General features: G+C 46.0%; 1 protein-coding gene across 1 annotated transcript in view; it reads right to left on the bottom strand.

The window, feature by feature from the left end:
• Positions 1–15,612, bottom strand: part of ttn.2 (titin, tandem duplicate 2) — a 224,101-nt gene that overhangs the window by 62,758 nt on the left and 145,731 nt on the right. Inside the window, exons 160-183 of the mRNA XM_084022030.1 lie at positions 15,181–15,328; positions 14,866–15,086; positions 14,289–14,385; positions 13,838–14,134; positions 12,844–13,143; positions 12,122–12,436; positions 11,689–11,912; positions 10,572–10,722; positions 10,209–10,490; positions 9,761–10,063; positions 8,951–9,256; positions 8,576–8,857; positions 8,199–8,386; positions 7,346–7,457; positions 7,110–7,248; positions 6,380–6,543; positions 5,341–5,492; positions 5,092–5,248; positions 4,726–5,007; positions 4,155–4,454; positions 3,617–3,910; positions 1,287–3,291; positions 473–1,160; positions 98–362 (exon numbers count right to left, since the gene is read on the bottom strand). Coding sequence (XP_083878156.1) covers positions 98–362; positions 473–1,160; positions 1,287–3,291; positions 3,617–3,910; positions 4,155–4,454; positions 4,726–5,007; positions 5,092–5,248; positions 5,341–5,492; positions 6,380–6,543; positions 7,110–7,248; positions 7,346–7,457; positions 8,199–8,386; positions 8,576–8,857; positions 8,951–9,256; positions 9,761–10,063; positions 10,209–10,490; positions 10,572–10,722; positions 11,689–11,912; positions 12,122–12,436; positions 12,844–13,143; positions 13,838–14,134; positions 14,289–14,385; positions 14,866–15,086; positions 15,181–15,328 — 7,672 coding nt within the window. The remainder of the gene's footprint in view (positions 1–97; positions 363–472; positions 1,161–1,286; positions 3,292–3,616; positions 3,911–4,154; positions 4,455–4,725; positions 5,008–5,091; positions 5,249–5,340; positions 5,493–6,379; positions 6,544–7,109; positions 7,249–7,345; positions 7,458–8,198; positions 8,387–8,575; positions 8,858–8,950; positions 9,257–9,760; positions 10,064–10,208; positions 10,491–10,571; positions 10,723–11,688; positions 11,913–12,121; positions 12,437–12,843; positions 13,144–13,837; positions 14,135–14,288; positions 14,386–14,865; positions 15,087–15,180; positions 15,329–15,612) is intronic.

Here is a 15,612-nt window from a genome sequence, read left to right as displayed (position 1 = left end):
AAGATTAATAAGTCCATCTCTGACGCTTCCTGTGGATTACAGGTTCAGGTTACAGTTTTTTTTGTAAACTGAACAGTGATAACAACTGATAACTCACCGATGGGATCTTTGGCTGCAACAGGTCTGCAGGGTTTGCTGGGTTCTCCCAGGCCGACCTCATTCTCAGCCTTGACCCTGAACTGGTACTCATGGTTGGGAATGAGGTTGGTGACTTTCATGCGTCTCTCAGAGATTGGGCTCTTGGTGCATGGCACCCAGCGCACGGCCCTCTTCTCTTTCCTCTCCAGGATGTAACCAGTGATCGACTTCCCTCCATCATTCTCAGGAGGAGCCCAGACAACAGTCATCTCATCTTTACTCACCTGCATCACAAAAGCATGAACAGTGTGAGTAACATGGACATTCTGTGTTGATTACTGATGTCAAGACATCATTTAAGGAAAATCTACAACACAGGAAGTCTTTTACTTACCTTGGTGATGTCAGGGGCCTCAGGGGGTCCAGGTTTGTTGAACTGAGTCTTGACAGTGACAGGCTTGCTCTCAATGGCTGGACCGGTTCCCATCTTGTTTTCTGCTCTCACTCTGAACACGTACTCGTTGCTCTCCACCAGACGAGTGACGTTGCAGTATGGTGTGACCACAGAGGCTGAGTATGTGGACCAGACCATCCTTCTGGTCTCACATTTCTCCAGGATATAGCTATCCACCTCACAACCTCCATCGTCCTCCGGAGTATCCCATACTACTCTGCATTTGTCAGCTCCAATGCCGGTAACCCTGAGGTTCCTCACTGGGCCGGGGACGTCCAGGACATTAACGTTGGCATAAGCCGCGAAGGTGCCGGCTGAGTTGGTGGCAGTGATGACATACTTTCCAGTGTCACAGCGTCTGGACTTGGTCATTAGGAACTTTGAGTAATCTGGGCCAGTCTCATAGCTGATTCTTGGGTTGTCTCCAACAGCCTTGTCTTTGACCCATTTGACCTCTGGCTGGGGCTTTCCTCTCAGGGCGGCCTCCATCCTGACAGACTCTCCAACCTTAACTGTCAGCACTCCAGCCAGCTTCAGGTCAATCACGGGCTTCTGGATCTCCTCCCTCACCACAATATCGGCTAGTTTCACCCAAGCACTCTCACCTCCTTCATTGACGGTCTGCACCCTGGATTACAAATAATAATAATTATTTTAAAGTAATTTACATTAGATTGGGCAACACTCAAATAACACCATTTATGTGCCATGAAACACCCTGCAGAACAAACTTTTAAAGAAGGCTGTGACTGACCTGAAGGTGTACGTCTGGTTCTCGATGCACTTGTCAGCCAGGAAGAAGGTGTTAGTGAGAACACCAGTGTTGAGTTTCTCCCACTCTTCTGCATCTTTGACTTTGCACTCCAGGTTGTAGGAGAGGTTGGGGCTGCCCCCATCGTAGTCAGGCTTCCTCCATCTCAGATGGACATGTTTCTTACCGATGTCAGTGGCTCTGAATTTCTCAGGCTCACCGGGCTTCTCAATGGGATCAATGGCCAGCAGAGGGGTCTTGGTCTCCACACATGGTCCCGGGCCCATCTTGTTTTCAGCACAGACACGGAAAAGGTACTCATGGCCCTCCATAAGTTTGGTCTTGATCTTGCGATTCGTGCAATTGGAGGTGATCATAGACCACATGCTAATGCTGGGCTCACGGCACTCCACAATGTAGTTGGTGATCTCAGATCCACCATTGTCCTTAGGGGCCTCCCAGTTGATCATACATGAGTCCCTTGTGACATAGGTGGTGTGTAGGTTCTGGCAGTGGCTAGGTCTGTCCAGCACATTGACTGTGATGGTGCAAGAGGCTTCGCCGCCCTCATTAGAAACCTTCAGGGTGTATTTGCCATGGTCATTTCTTGTGGCCTCCTTGATCTTCAGTTGGAACACAGGGAAGTTCTGAATGATGGTGACACGTTTGCTGTTCTCCAGAACTGTGTCAGCCTTCGACCAAAATACTTCTGGGTCAGGACGGGCCTTGACATACGCGATGATGTTGATGTTGTGTCCGACGCGTACAGTGAGGCAATCGCGACAGGTGACATCCATCTCAATTTCTGGAGGGATCAGAATATCCTGAGCAGTGATGGACTCTGGGATTTCTCTGGGATCTCCATCTCCGATCATGTTTGAGGCATGGACTCTGAACCTGTATGTTACACCTTCCTCCAGACCCTTCACCCTGTAGGCACAATGCTTGATCAAGTCATCCAAGTTTACTTTGTTCCATTCTTCAGTATCTGCTTTCTTTATTTCTACTGTGTAGCCCAGGATAGGGCTGCCGCCGTCTTTGGTGGGCTTGGTCCACACAAGGTCAGCAGTGGTCTTGCTGTAATCTTTAACTTTGGGGTTGACTGGGGGGCTGGGCACAGTGATAGGCCTGCACGGTTTGCAGGGGTCAGAGATGGGAGAAGGGCTGCTGTAGCCAGCAATATTCTCAGCAAAAACTCTGAACTCGTACTCATTGCCCTCAAACAGACCCAGGACTCTGTACCTCAGGTCTTTGCATGGTGTCTTGTTGACACGGATCCATTTTCCTGCCTTGTGTCGGCGCTCAATGATGTAGCCGGTGATCTGGCTGCCACCATCCGACAAAGGCATGGTCCAGCCAACTGTAACAGAATCCTCTGAGATATCAGAGGGCTGTGGCTTACCAGGTGGACTGGGTGGCATGAAGGAGTGTTCTGCGACAGTGGGCTTGCTTTCGAGAGGAGCACCAATGCCCATCTTGTTCTCCGCACGAATGCGAACCACATACTCCACTCCCCTCTGGAGGCGCGTGATGTTGAGTTTGGTGTCAAGGCCACCAGAGCTCAAACCTCCCCAGGTCTCCTTGTTGGACTCTCTCTTCTCCACAATGTAGTTGGTGACAGGGCTACCGCCATCATCCTTGGGAGGACGCCATTCAATCATCATGGAGTCTGGAGTGACTTCCAGGATGTTGACAGGTCCAATGGGAGCAGCAGGGACATCCAGGACAGTGACATTCAAGGCCACTGTCTTTGTTCCAGCTGGGTTGGACACGGTGAGCAGGTAGGTGCCAGTGTGGTTCCTGGTACACTCGGTAATGCTGAGCACAGATGAGAAGTTGTCAGTGTCGATCTTGACGTTACCCTCGCTAGTGACCTCCTCTCCTTCTATGGACCATTTGGCAGAGGGAACGGGGATTCCTCTCATGATAGCTGGTAGCCTGATGGTGGTGCCGGCCTTTACTACGATGCCTTCAATGAGCCTGACGTCTAACTCCACAATCGGAGGCACTGTGGACATTCAGAGAGAGGAAGTTAGGCCATGCTACCACACTCATCCTCAATGTTAACTGACCAACAGTTCAGCAAATAGAGGTGCAATGACATTAATTTTCTTTGAGCACCAATGTTGTGGATTGGTTGATGCCAAATGCAAGGCACAATAGCTTGCTAATGCACCAATATTGATGTTACAGAAAGTATTGGTGAACCTCTACTTTTAACCAAGAATGAAAACAGTGAAATTCTCCACTTATTAATTAATTTTACATGATCCAGCATAAAATTAATGTGATGGAGTTGATATATGGTACAGGTGTACTGTCCTGTATCTCACCCAGTTTTTCCTGGCAGAGGATGGGCACGGTAGTGTCAGGTCTGCTAAGGCCAATAGCATTCTCAGCCCTCACTCTGAATCGGTAGGTCTTTCCTTCCTCAAGGCCAGTGACATGACTCTCAGGGATACTAACAGTCTTCCACTCATCCCACTCCTTCTCTCCCTCCTCCTGATACTCGACCAAGAAGCCTGTGATCTCACTTCCGCCATTGCGGTCAGGCCAGTTCCAGACCAACCAGACCTCAGTCTTGTCCACGTCGTCGTGGTGCAGGTCTTTGGGAGGACCAGGAGGGACTGGAGGGAAGAAAGAAAATGCAAAGGAGATTGATTCATAGTAGGTTTGTTTTTAAATAACAAGCTGATGAGAACAAGCCCATTGAATGTTTGCACAAATATCTCCACTTTTGTAGAGAATACTTTTAACCAATGTGTACTAACAATTAATAGTAGTTTTATTAACTTGTTTATTTACTTTCTTTTCATGACCTGTGTGTTAAAACTCTCAGGACAATATAATAAACACTGTGCTGTTACTCACAGAGTGGGTTCATGGCTTTAATGGCCTTTGGTGTCTCCACGTATTCGCTGCGGCCGTACTGGTTCTCAGCAGCGACTCTGAACATGTAAGATGTGCCCTCCATCAGGTGCTTCAGCATCATGCTGCGTTTCTTGGACGTGGAGCAGACAGGGATCCACTGAGTGGATGCCGTGTCTTTCTTCTCCACTACGAAGTTAGTGATGCGAACGCCGCCATTGTCTTCTGGGTCCTTCCAGGACAGGTAGGCAGAATCACTCCTGATGTCAGACACCCGGAGGTGCTGGATGGGACCAGGTTTGTCTGAAGAAAACAGGAGAAATGTCACTCAACTGTTGAACATGACTTTTCATTAGTGGCAGAAGCTGGTACGCTGCCCTACTCTAAAAACTTTTATTGTATGCACTAAATACCAAGGCAAATTCTTGGACGTGAACTGGCAATAAACCTAATTCTGGAAATGGAATTAAGCATAGCGATGATTGATTACCCTCCCCAAATCAGGGCAAACATGTTCAAACGTTGGATCACACTCTTAATCTACATAATCTACAAGCTTTTTTGCAATTCGTACCGAGTACCAGCACAGTGCAGGTGGCAGTCTTGGACCCAGCTGCGTTCTCCACAGTTAGGGTGTAGTCTCCACAGTCACCACGGTTACAGAACCTCATCTCCAACTTGGTGCCTGTCTGGCTAGTCTCAATGTCAGCCCTGGTGGGCACCTCGGCCTCATTCTTCTGCCAGGCGACGGTGGGGAACGGGACGCCCTTGATGGTGGCCATCAGAGTGATGTGCGTGCCAGCCAAGGCCTTTATCTCCCGGGTCATTGCAGCATCCAGAATCAGCTCTGGGGGCTCTGAGGGGGTGAAAGGAAATTAAAGACATCAAAACACTGATGCTGTGGGCCTGATGTACACAGCACTTCTTCCGTTCCACTCACCTAGTCTGTCCTGCACTCTGATTGGCTCCTTCAAGTTCGTCGGGTCAGACTCTCCAGCAGCGTTGACTGCCATGACTCTGAAGCGGTACAGAGCACCTTCGGTAAGGTTAATCACCTTAAACTTGGTCTCCTGACAGGAGTCTGGAGTCTGGTTCACCTAAAGACAGCAGAAGGACAAGAGTTCAATATCACAGTTTTCGGTAAATTAAGAAGATGCGGTGTGAATGTCATACAGCACCAATGGCTCACCTTGCTCCACTCCTCCTCTCCAGCCTTCTGGAACTCCAGCAGGTATCCGAAGATCTTTCCTCTGCCGGTGTCGGTGGGCGGCTGCCAGGACAGAGTCACTGACTCCTTGGTAAAGTCGATGGCCTGGAAGTCCACTGGTGGACCAGGTTTCACTGCGGCAAAGGACAAGGAAGAATTCTTGAGTCGTGAGCTGGATACATTAATAGTAGTCCTGTCAATCGATTAAAAATTAACTAATTAATCACACAATTTGCCGTAATTAATCGCAATTAATCGCAATTAATCGCTTTCTCTCTTCTTAAGAATAAAGTATGTTATAATGGATATTTATATGTTAATGGTGGAATTTATGTAGAATCAACACAAAGGAAGTATTTAAATTCAAATACTGTTGTTAAATAGCGGCTTTGTTTAAGCACAGATTCTCTCATGTGAACTACAGATTTCCAAAGAAACCATCAAGGCCATCAAAATTAACTGTCAGCTTGAAAAAGGCATATTTCTTATATGCACTAACAGAACATTTCAAAAAGGTCCACAATAGAACATGCAAATATGGAAAAAAGAACAAGGAAATATTCTGCTGTGAAGCCAGAATGATAAATCCCTTTCACTCCATAGAACAACAAGCTTAGTCCTCCTTTACATTCAGCCCGTTACTGAAACAGACCTGTTTACATCGTCAGAGGAAGCAGCACACGCCACATCTAGTGTTTCTCACGCAGACAAATTACCAGGATAATTAAAAAGAACTGCTCAGTGAATGCTCGCCACGATCCCCCCCCTCCGCTGACGCCGCAGCCTCAGCCAAAATCTTATGCTGAACTCCGTTAAAAACTAATGGCTAACGGCTTTGCGGCACACGTCGTCATAGGTCTTACGTCAGCCGCCACGGGAAGTAAACAAAACACAGCTGCGTTAATTTTGTTAAAAAAAATTAACGCGTTAAATATTTCATAATTAACGCTAAGATTAACGCGTTAATATTGACAGCACTAATTAATAGCAATACAAGTGCTGCTGTAAGAGGTGAACTTACCGATGGGATCTTTCGCAAAGACGGGTTTGGATGGCGGGCTGGGGTCTCCGGCGCCAACCATATTCTCGGCACTGACTCTGAACTCATACTCGCAGCCTTGCAGCAGCTCCGTCACCCAGTACTCCACCTTTGGATGGATTCTCTCTGTATTGCAGCGAACCCATCTGAAAGCAGAGAAGCTCATCTATGAGCCACTGGAAAAAATGTCCAGATACTTTTTTGCAGCGTAAAAGCCTTTGCACACGCCTGATTTAAAAAATACATACAAAAATAATAATAATAAAAAAGTATTTATCCTCCTATTTATACAGGAAGATCTTATGATTAATGATAATCTGTGACAATATAAAAATGTCTTTCTTTACAAAATGTACAGTGATACCAGTGTTTTTAATGCAATTTCAAGCATATTGTGATGATTATCAGGATAATATTGTGAATAATAACATTGTGAATGACAACAATTTAAGCCAGGACAACCATGGCATCAAATCAAATCCCATGTCCAGATCAGGTCACACGCTTTTAGATCGTTCAGGGATGATGGTTCAGAGTTTGTAGCTGCAAAGTAGATGAAGAATGTAAACAGCAGCAACAAACCTGAGCGACATTTTAACAAAAAAGCTTCAACATCAGCAAAATATTGTGTGTGAACACTGAGGACCACCGATGTAAACACACAATATTTTCATTAAACTACAGAGCTTTCTTGTGCAGTGTGTTTTTGCACCTGTTGGCCATGGTCTCCTTCCTCTCCACGATGTAGCCTGTGATTGGTTTTCCTCCGTCAGCAGGTGGTTCCCAGCTGATGAGGGCAGAGTCGTGGTAGACCTCCTTAATTGAGGGCTGTTTAGGAGCGTCGGGCACCCCTGCAGAGGACACAAACATGGTCCCACTGATCAGACACAGGATTTCCTCATCTTCTTCATGGTCTCTGAATGTTGACCAGTTGAAAGTGTGACTTACTAAAGATGTCTCTGGCCTTAGTCTCTGCAGACAGCAGAGGGTCGCTGATGCCATAGATGTTCTGAGCCATTATCCTGATGATGTAATCACGACCCTCGATCAGCTTCGGCACCTAGAGCAACAGACAGCGGAGGCGTGAACCAGAAGTGAAGACCTCAACACTGTATTGGTAGGGACTGAACTGTGATCACAGCTGAGTTTCATCACATGAACTGTATTTCAGTTCTCGTACGGCTGCTTGTGTTGAGACTTAGATTTAACATTTGAGAACTCTGAACTCTTTTGTGAATTGAAAGTTTATTTTCATATCACTTCTGAAACTCATATTTTGTAGCATCAATGCATTTTTAGGTGAGACTATAATGCTGAATTAAACCAGTGTATTGTATTGTATTTGTACCTAAAATCAACATCTGGTGATGTGTGTATATATTGATGGTTAATGAGCCTGTTGATTTCTGCCTGTAGACAGCTGGAACAAGCAAGAATTATTATTTATTTTCTTTACTAATTCCCTGTCCGGTCTTCGTGTTTGGATATATGTGCATCACTGTCTCTGTGTACATAATGTATCTTTTATGTTGTTGTATTTTTATGTGGACACAAATGCAAAATAAAGAACCAATATGCTTTCTTACACTGGAACCAAATTGTGTGGATGAAGCATTAAGTTGTTCAGTTTCGCTCATTTAGAGGCTGGCTAGTTAGCTAGCTAGCATGCTAATTAGTTAGCTAGCTAGCTTGCTAATTTCATGCTACAGCTACTGAACACAAAAGCACCACATGAACTGCTGAACAAAGTGGTTTGAGGGTTTATTTCCTCTTAGACTAGTTTGAGCACTGATCAGCCCACCTTGCAAGTGGTCCTGGTGCAGGACGAGGTGACGGGCATCCACAGGTCTCTATTGGTGTCTCTCTTCTCGATGATGTAGTTGGAGACAGCACACCCTCCATCATCCAGAGGAGGGTTCCAGGAGATCACCATGTAGTTTCTGTAGACTTCATTGAAGACTACGGGGCCCTCTGGAGGCTGAGGACGGTCTGACAGGAGGAAGCAGGTTACATTTTAATTGGGTTTTAAAAGCCTGGAGTATGAAGTCTCCAGTTGTGTACCCTAATGATTATATCCTTCAGTTCTAGTGTGAATCTTGTTATTGGATCCATTTCTTTGTTTCCCAGCAACACTAGAAATGCTTCCTGTGATATCTGCACTGTGAATCAGTGACTCACCGACCACAGTGATGGTGCATATCCCTGTGCGAGTTCCGGCGGCGTTCTCCAGGCTGACACAGTAGCGGCCGCTGTGCTCCCTCTGGGCCTTGCTGATGTTGAGGCTGAGGTGGCGGGCGGTGCTGTGGAGGCTGATCTCATCACCTGCCTTCAGCTCCTCTTCATTCTTCGTCCAGGTGATAGCTGGCACCGGTTTGCCGCTGTAGCGTCCCGTCAGTGAGCATGTGTCTCCCACCTTCACCATCATCTTGTCCCTGAAGTCCAGGTCCAGAGTGGGAGGTTCTGAGGGAGACATGATTGTTAATATTGTCCGTTATCATATCGGCCACAACTTATTTATCAAATAACTCAGTGTTGTGGTGTTGCATCACTCACCGAGCTCGTCCTTGCACTGGACAGGCTTTGTGGCGAAGGAAGGTTTGCCTTGTCCCACCTGGTTGATGGCAGACACTCTGAACTCGTGGCTGGAGCCTTCCTTCAGCCCTGTCAGGGTGAACTTCCTGTCCATCAGTTTGGTCTCCCCACCTACTCGTGTGAAGCTGTCCCGGCCGACCATGCGGGACTCAAGGACATACTGGGTCACCTCGGCGCCACCGTCGTACTTAGGTGGTCTCCAGGCGACTGAGAGGGAGTCCTTGGTAACGGCTGTGATGATCAGGTCCTCTGGACGCTCTGGGACGGCTGGAGAACAGACGCCATGATGAGAACAATAATTTCTTAACTTTAACTTTATTTTATGGGTCGCATAGTTTAAAATAATCGTCTGGAAAGAATTGATATCATATTCTCAGTGAACTTCTAAATACTGGACAGAAATGTTTACAGCTATTTACTAAGGTGTATTGGGACCATTAAGGTTAAAAAATAGGGAAACAGGGGAGGGAGGTAATAGTTGCAGAGATAAAAGCTGCAAATTTGAGAAATATGAGGTGTTTTTTTGTTTTCTTCTGAATATGTCCAATTCACAGCAACAGTTCCTCAAAGTCTGGATGCTGCTGAGAATATGACGATTCTGGGCTAGAATCATGAGTATTTCAGGTTTTGTTTCTCACAAATGCAACTCTTTAATTTCAGATTATTTTCAGATTATTAGCCCTACTCTACAGCTCTACTGGCTGTCAAGGTAATGACGGACACGGTTTTTACTTTGCCAGATGTTATTTCAGGTTGTGTGTCGGTTCTTACAGATGGGGTCCTTGATGAGAACCATTTTGTCGGTCTCGATGAAAGGTCCCATGCCGATGATGTTCTCAGCTGCGATCCTAAAGAAATAGCCTTTGCCGTCAATGAGTCCCTGCACCACAGCGTTGTTCCTCGTCACCGTGTAGGACACGGAGGTCCAGCCCATGCGGTCCGACTCCCTCTTCTCAATAATGTAGTTGGTGATGGCCGAGCCGCCGTCGTCCTCGGGGGAGTACCAGGTCAGCTTGCAGGAGTCGTTGGTCAGATTCTCGCCAGCGAAGGGGAGACCCACCGGTCCAGGGACATCTAGAGGGATGACACAGGAAGTCAGAGTTCAGTCCATTTTTTGAGTCATTTACATAATACTTTACTCATCCCGAGGGAAATTTCAAGGTTTTCATCATAAACCCAAAAGACTTGTGATAAATGTTCATGTTTTCTCCTGACTCACCGAGGACCTCTACGATGACGGCCTTCTTCCTCTCTCCTCCCTCATTTTTGGCACTCAGTGTGTAGATTCCTTGGTGTTGGCGTTTACAGTTCTTGATGACCAGTGAATTGGAGATGCCCGTCTTCTCCACCACAGCCTCTTTGGGCACCTCAGCATCATCCCGGCACCAGGAGATCTGGGGGGCGGGTTTACCGGAGACATAGGCGATGATGCGGATGGTGGCGCCGGCGTGGACCACAATCTTCTCCTTCACCGATGCATCCAGGTCCATCTCAGGAGGAACTGCAGTAGAAAGGTCACGGAATTTAATAAAATATTTTGTCATCAGTGATACTTGAAAAAGTGTCAAGATCAGAGTCTTACTTGTTCTGTCTTTGACCTCAATCAGTTCAGACACAAGTCCTGGGTCTCCCACTCCGGCAGCATTCACAGCTCGGACTCTGAAGCGGTACAGAGCACCTTCCTTCAGACCGGCCACCACAAACTTGGTTCCTCTGATCTCGGTGTCCTTCGCCTGGAGAAAGATGTGAGGAAACTTAGAGCCGACACAAACAACATACGTGTAAAAGCTTTGAAGCAAGTGAACAAAGAAACATAGCTGAACACAGCTTGTGCAGCTTCATATTTTGGTTAGATTGTTGTGCTCAACATCAACTTTAGTAGGAACATGTTCTCAACATCAACTTTAGTAGGAACATGTTCTCACCATCAACTTTAGTAGGAACATGTGCTCAACATCAACTTTAGTAGGAACATGTTCTCAACATCAACTTTAGTAGGAACATGTTCTCAACATCAACTTTAGTAGGAACATGTTCTCAACATCAACTTTAGTGGGAACATGTTCTCAACATCAACTTTAGCGGGAACATGTTCTCAACATCAACTTTAGTAGGAACATGTTCTCAACATCAACTTTAGTATGAACATGTTCTCAACATCAACTTTAGTAGGAACATGTTCTCAACATCAACTTTAGTATGAACATGTTCTCAACATCAACTTAGTAGGAACATGTTCTCACCATCAACTTTAGTAGGAACATGTTCTCAACATCAACTTAGTAGGAACATGTTCTCACCATCAACTTTAGTAGGAACATGTTCTCAACATCAACATAGGAACATGTTCTCAACATCAACTTTAGTATGAACATGTTCTCAACATCAACTTAGTAGGAACATGTTCTCACCATCAACTTTAGTAGGAACATGTTCTCAACATCAACATAGGAACATGTTCTCAACATCAACTTTAGTAGGAACATGTTCTCAACATCAACTTTAGTAGGAACATGTTCTCAACATCAACTTTAGTAGGAACATGTTCTCAACATCAACTTTAGTAGGAACATGTTCTCAACATCAACTTTAGTAGGAACGTGTTCTCAACATCAACTTTAGTAGGAACGTGTTCTCAACATCAACTTTAGTAGGAACATGTTCTCTGGGAACTGTACAGTTTAAATAACCTGACTGACCTTCTCCCAGCTCTCGCTGCTCTCGGGCTCCTTCTCCTCTTCATCAGCGCTGAGAAGCAGCCTCCTCTGAGCCTTCTTCTCCTCCTCCACCTTGTTCACCTCCTTGAACTCCACAATGTAGCCTGTGACCTTTGACCCTCCGTCCACCACAGGGGGGATCCACTCCAGCTCCACCGTGGACTTGGTCCAGTCAATCACCTTCGGAGTGGGTGGCCCGGGAGGCTCTGCACACACACAACCACGTACTCTATAGTTATTATCAGCACAAACTGCACCTTGTTTCAAGGTTCATTTCATTCAAATTACATTTTTCTTACGTTCTTACATTTTTCAAAAGCAACAACCTTTCTTGAATGAGTTAAAGGGTTAATAAGTGAGAAGTTGAGAGTTAAATGTTTGATGATCCACTAACTGTCATGTCCTCTACACTTACTGATGGGGTCTCTGCACAGTATGGGATCAGAGGGCACACTGGGCAGACCGCAGCCGGCAGCGTTCGCAGCGATGACCCTGAACTGGTACATGGCGCCCTCCTGCAGGCCGCTGACAAGCCAGTTGTTTCCCAGAGGCAGCGCTCGGATTGGCTCACGGGCCACACGGACCCAGCGTTTGGCAGTGGTCTCCTTCTTCTCAACGAAGTAGCCAGTGATGGAGGAGCCTCCGTCGTACTTGGGCTCGTCCCAGTTGACGGTCATTGACTCCAGACAGACATCAGTTACAGTTGGCTTCTCACACTGACCCGGGACAGCTGCAGGAGGATGGGACACTCATCATCATCAATAATCTGATGTGGTATTGATCAAATATGCCTCAATAAATGGCAATATTTAGAAGTACTATTTAGAAGTACTTAAATCTAGATTATTTTACACAGGTTACTGAGTGGATAAAGTACCACAGTTTAAAGAGGAACTAAACTCCAGTTTGGCCGAAGTGCCTTTAGCCTGGACATTAAAAAAAATGTTTATAGAAGGTGTAAAAAAGGGAGACACACCCAGTCATGTCTTTAGTGTCTAATTTCCTATAAGCAGAGATTCATTCATGGTACCATTGGTGGTTTGGGGCTATGGTTACTCTTGAACTGTAATAGAGACATTTGTGCATTCCAATGATGAACCTGAAGCTGACAGGGCAAGTAGACTGATCTGAACTCACTGAAGAGGTTTCTGGCCTTCTCCGGTTCGCTGATTAGTGGAGGACCCACTCCAAACTTGTTCTGGGCCATGACTCTGAACTCGTACTCATGGTTCTCCGTCAGCCGGGTCACCACGTAGGCACACTCCCTGGGGTCGTTGGAGACATGGACCCAGGATTTCCTGTTCTCCTCACGCTTCTCAACAACGTAGTTGGTGATCTTGGATCCACCATCGTCTTTGGGAGGGTTCCAAGCCAGGCCGATCCTCTCCGCAAACACCTCTGTGAACTTAAGCGGTCCGACTGGTGGGCCGGGAGGTCCTGCAGAGGGAAGGGAGTCACGTTTTTTGAAAAGCTGCTAATATATTTGTTTCCTCGAAAAACTGATGTGTTTGACAAAGTTAACTGGAGTTTCTAGAATATAAACGTCCTAATATTTAATAATGACCAGGACTGAGCTGCTAACATTCGCTTAAACTCTAAAATGAGTCTGAACTCTGGTAGCATCTAGGACTTTCACACAATGGACGTGCTACTGCAAAGATTGATATTTTGATCTCTAACTCCAAAACAGGCCTTTGTTCAGAAACCCTGATAGTCTGAAAAATGTCCCATTGGATCAAGAGAACATTTGTCCGACTGCCTGTTAAAAACAAACATGCATTGTTCCAAACTCCCATTTTTCTGAAAATACACATTCTCCATACAAACGGACACACATTCTGTCTCATTATTATGCATAATGACGTCATCTGACCTCCCTGATTATTTCCCCTACTCTGGTGCATGCCTTAGCAATAGTAGAGAAGGGCCAATGATGTTATTTTGAATAATAATTAGCTAACAGTGTATATCTTCGGAGCACTATGACATGGCACCCAAAATTATTTTTAGCAAATTATATGCTAAGTCTTGACCAGAGAATTAATGCTGAAAAATAACCTTTACAGCCATAAAAGCATCATTTTTTATTACAATCTAGTGTGACGACATGTTGAGTGTTTGTGTTTCTCACCGAGCACGGCAAGCTTGATGTCCTTGGTGGCGGTGCCCAGGCTGTTGCTGGCTGTCAAGCTGTAGAGGGCGCTGTCATGCCTGCTGGCCTGCTGGATCAGCAGCGTGCACTTGTCCTGGGTCACCAGTTTGTTCATGTGCTGGTCGTAGTGGATGGCAGCCTTCTCCTCAGGTTTGGCCAAGCTGGCTTTCTGCCAGGTAAGCGTGGGGAACGGACAGCCACTCACCTTCGCCACAATGCTGACATCACAGCCCTCCTCACCCTCCATGGCCTCACGCAGCTCAATGGTTGGAGCACCTGCAGAAACACAGGAGATGCTTCATGAAAATGTGTGCGGAACACAACTAAGCAACAAGAGAGAGTCCAGTGCAAAGTCCTGGAAGCGTATAGCCACAGTGGTCTAAAAATATACAGTCCTAGCTTAAAAAGTAGCCAGTGATGGTCTGCTTACATGTCTGATCCTTGATGATCAGAGGTCCAGCGGTGGCAGAGGGTCGGCTGGGTCCAGCAGCATTCACGGCTTTTACTCTAAACTCATACTCTCCTCCCTGCAGATCAACGACAACACAGTCAACTTAGTTATCAATCAATCAATCTATGAGGTAAAAGTTCATTCATAAACACCACAGATCATAACATCTGTATCAGTAGGGTACAATTCAATGGTGTTTCTCAAGCAGGAAAGTATTATTTGGTGGGTTCCTCAAACTTGAAAGCACAATATGATTACTAAACACAGATACAGAAGTGAATGAATGAAAATAGACCAAATAAAATGGACACTACCACAATAGAAAGTAAGGTTACAGCAACTTGATGCCCCCCAAATTGAAAATATGTATTTTAATTTGTAACTTGAATTCCCTGATTCAACATTTATCAGGGTCCACTAAGGACCCTGATACATTGGGTCCACTAAGGTCTAACAGTAAATGTTAGCATACAATATCATAGCAGACAAAGCACCACAGTAAGAAATCACCCTCAGTGTGTGTGAATGAGTGAATGTTGAAATATTATAGACCAACCTCCTTCAGGTCCTCCACCACGAAGCTGAGCTCCTCCACGTCTCTCTTGTTGCACTGCTTCCAGGTCTCCTTCTCTTTGCCACTGGTGTCCCAGCTCAAACGCTCAATGATGTAATGCTTCACTGGAGAGCCGCCATTGTTTTTGGGAGGCTCCCAGCTCAGCGTGACGGTGCTCTTTGTCACCAGGTTGACCTTGACCTTGGTGGGGGGGTCTGGGGGGTCTGAAGAGGAGAAAGAATAGGAGTCTTATTGTCAGAACACTTCCAGATGTTTTAATTTGGTGATATGGGGTTGGAAGAGCAGGTGTGTCCTCACAGATGGGGTCTCGGGCCTGGACCGGGTCGCTGGTGATGGTGAACGGTCCAAATCCAAGTCTGTTCTCCGCTCGTACCCTGAACAGGTAGTCCTGACCCTCCAGCAGGCCTGGCACGACATAGGCCTGGCTGGCACAGGCTGCATTCACCTGAAAACAAATAACCCGATCTATTAAATCGCCTGATAAACAATCACTGATCCATTAGATAATCAATCACATACAAGTCTCTGACTGTAGCTCAGAACAGAACCCCCCCGTCCCCTGTTCTGAAACTTTATTTAAACTGTCCTGAAGTTGAAAAGAGATCATGTTCTATTTAAAGCTTGAAAAGATCAAATTCACATTGAGGGGAGCTGCAAATAAATTTGAAAAAGTGTGGATGCCTTTTCTCTCATATTTTGACAACATTACCCAAATTACAGATTGGGCGG

This window comes from Eutrigla gurnardus (genome assembly GCF_963514095.1).
Source record: "Eutrigla gurnardus genome assembly, chromosome: 12".
In the NCBI taxonomy this organism is placed as follows: domain Eukaryota; kingdom Metazoa; phylum Chordata; class Actinopteri; order Perciformes; family Triglidae; genus Eutrigla; species Eutrigla gurnardus.
This window is presented reverse-complemented; position numbering and strand designations above follow the sequence as displayed.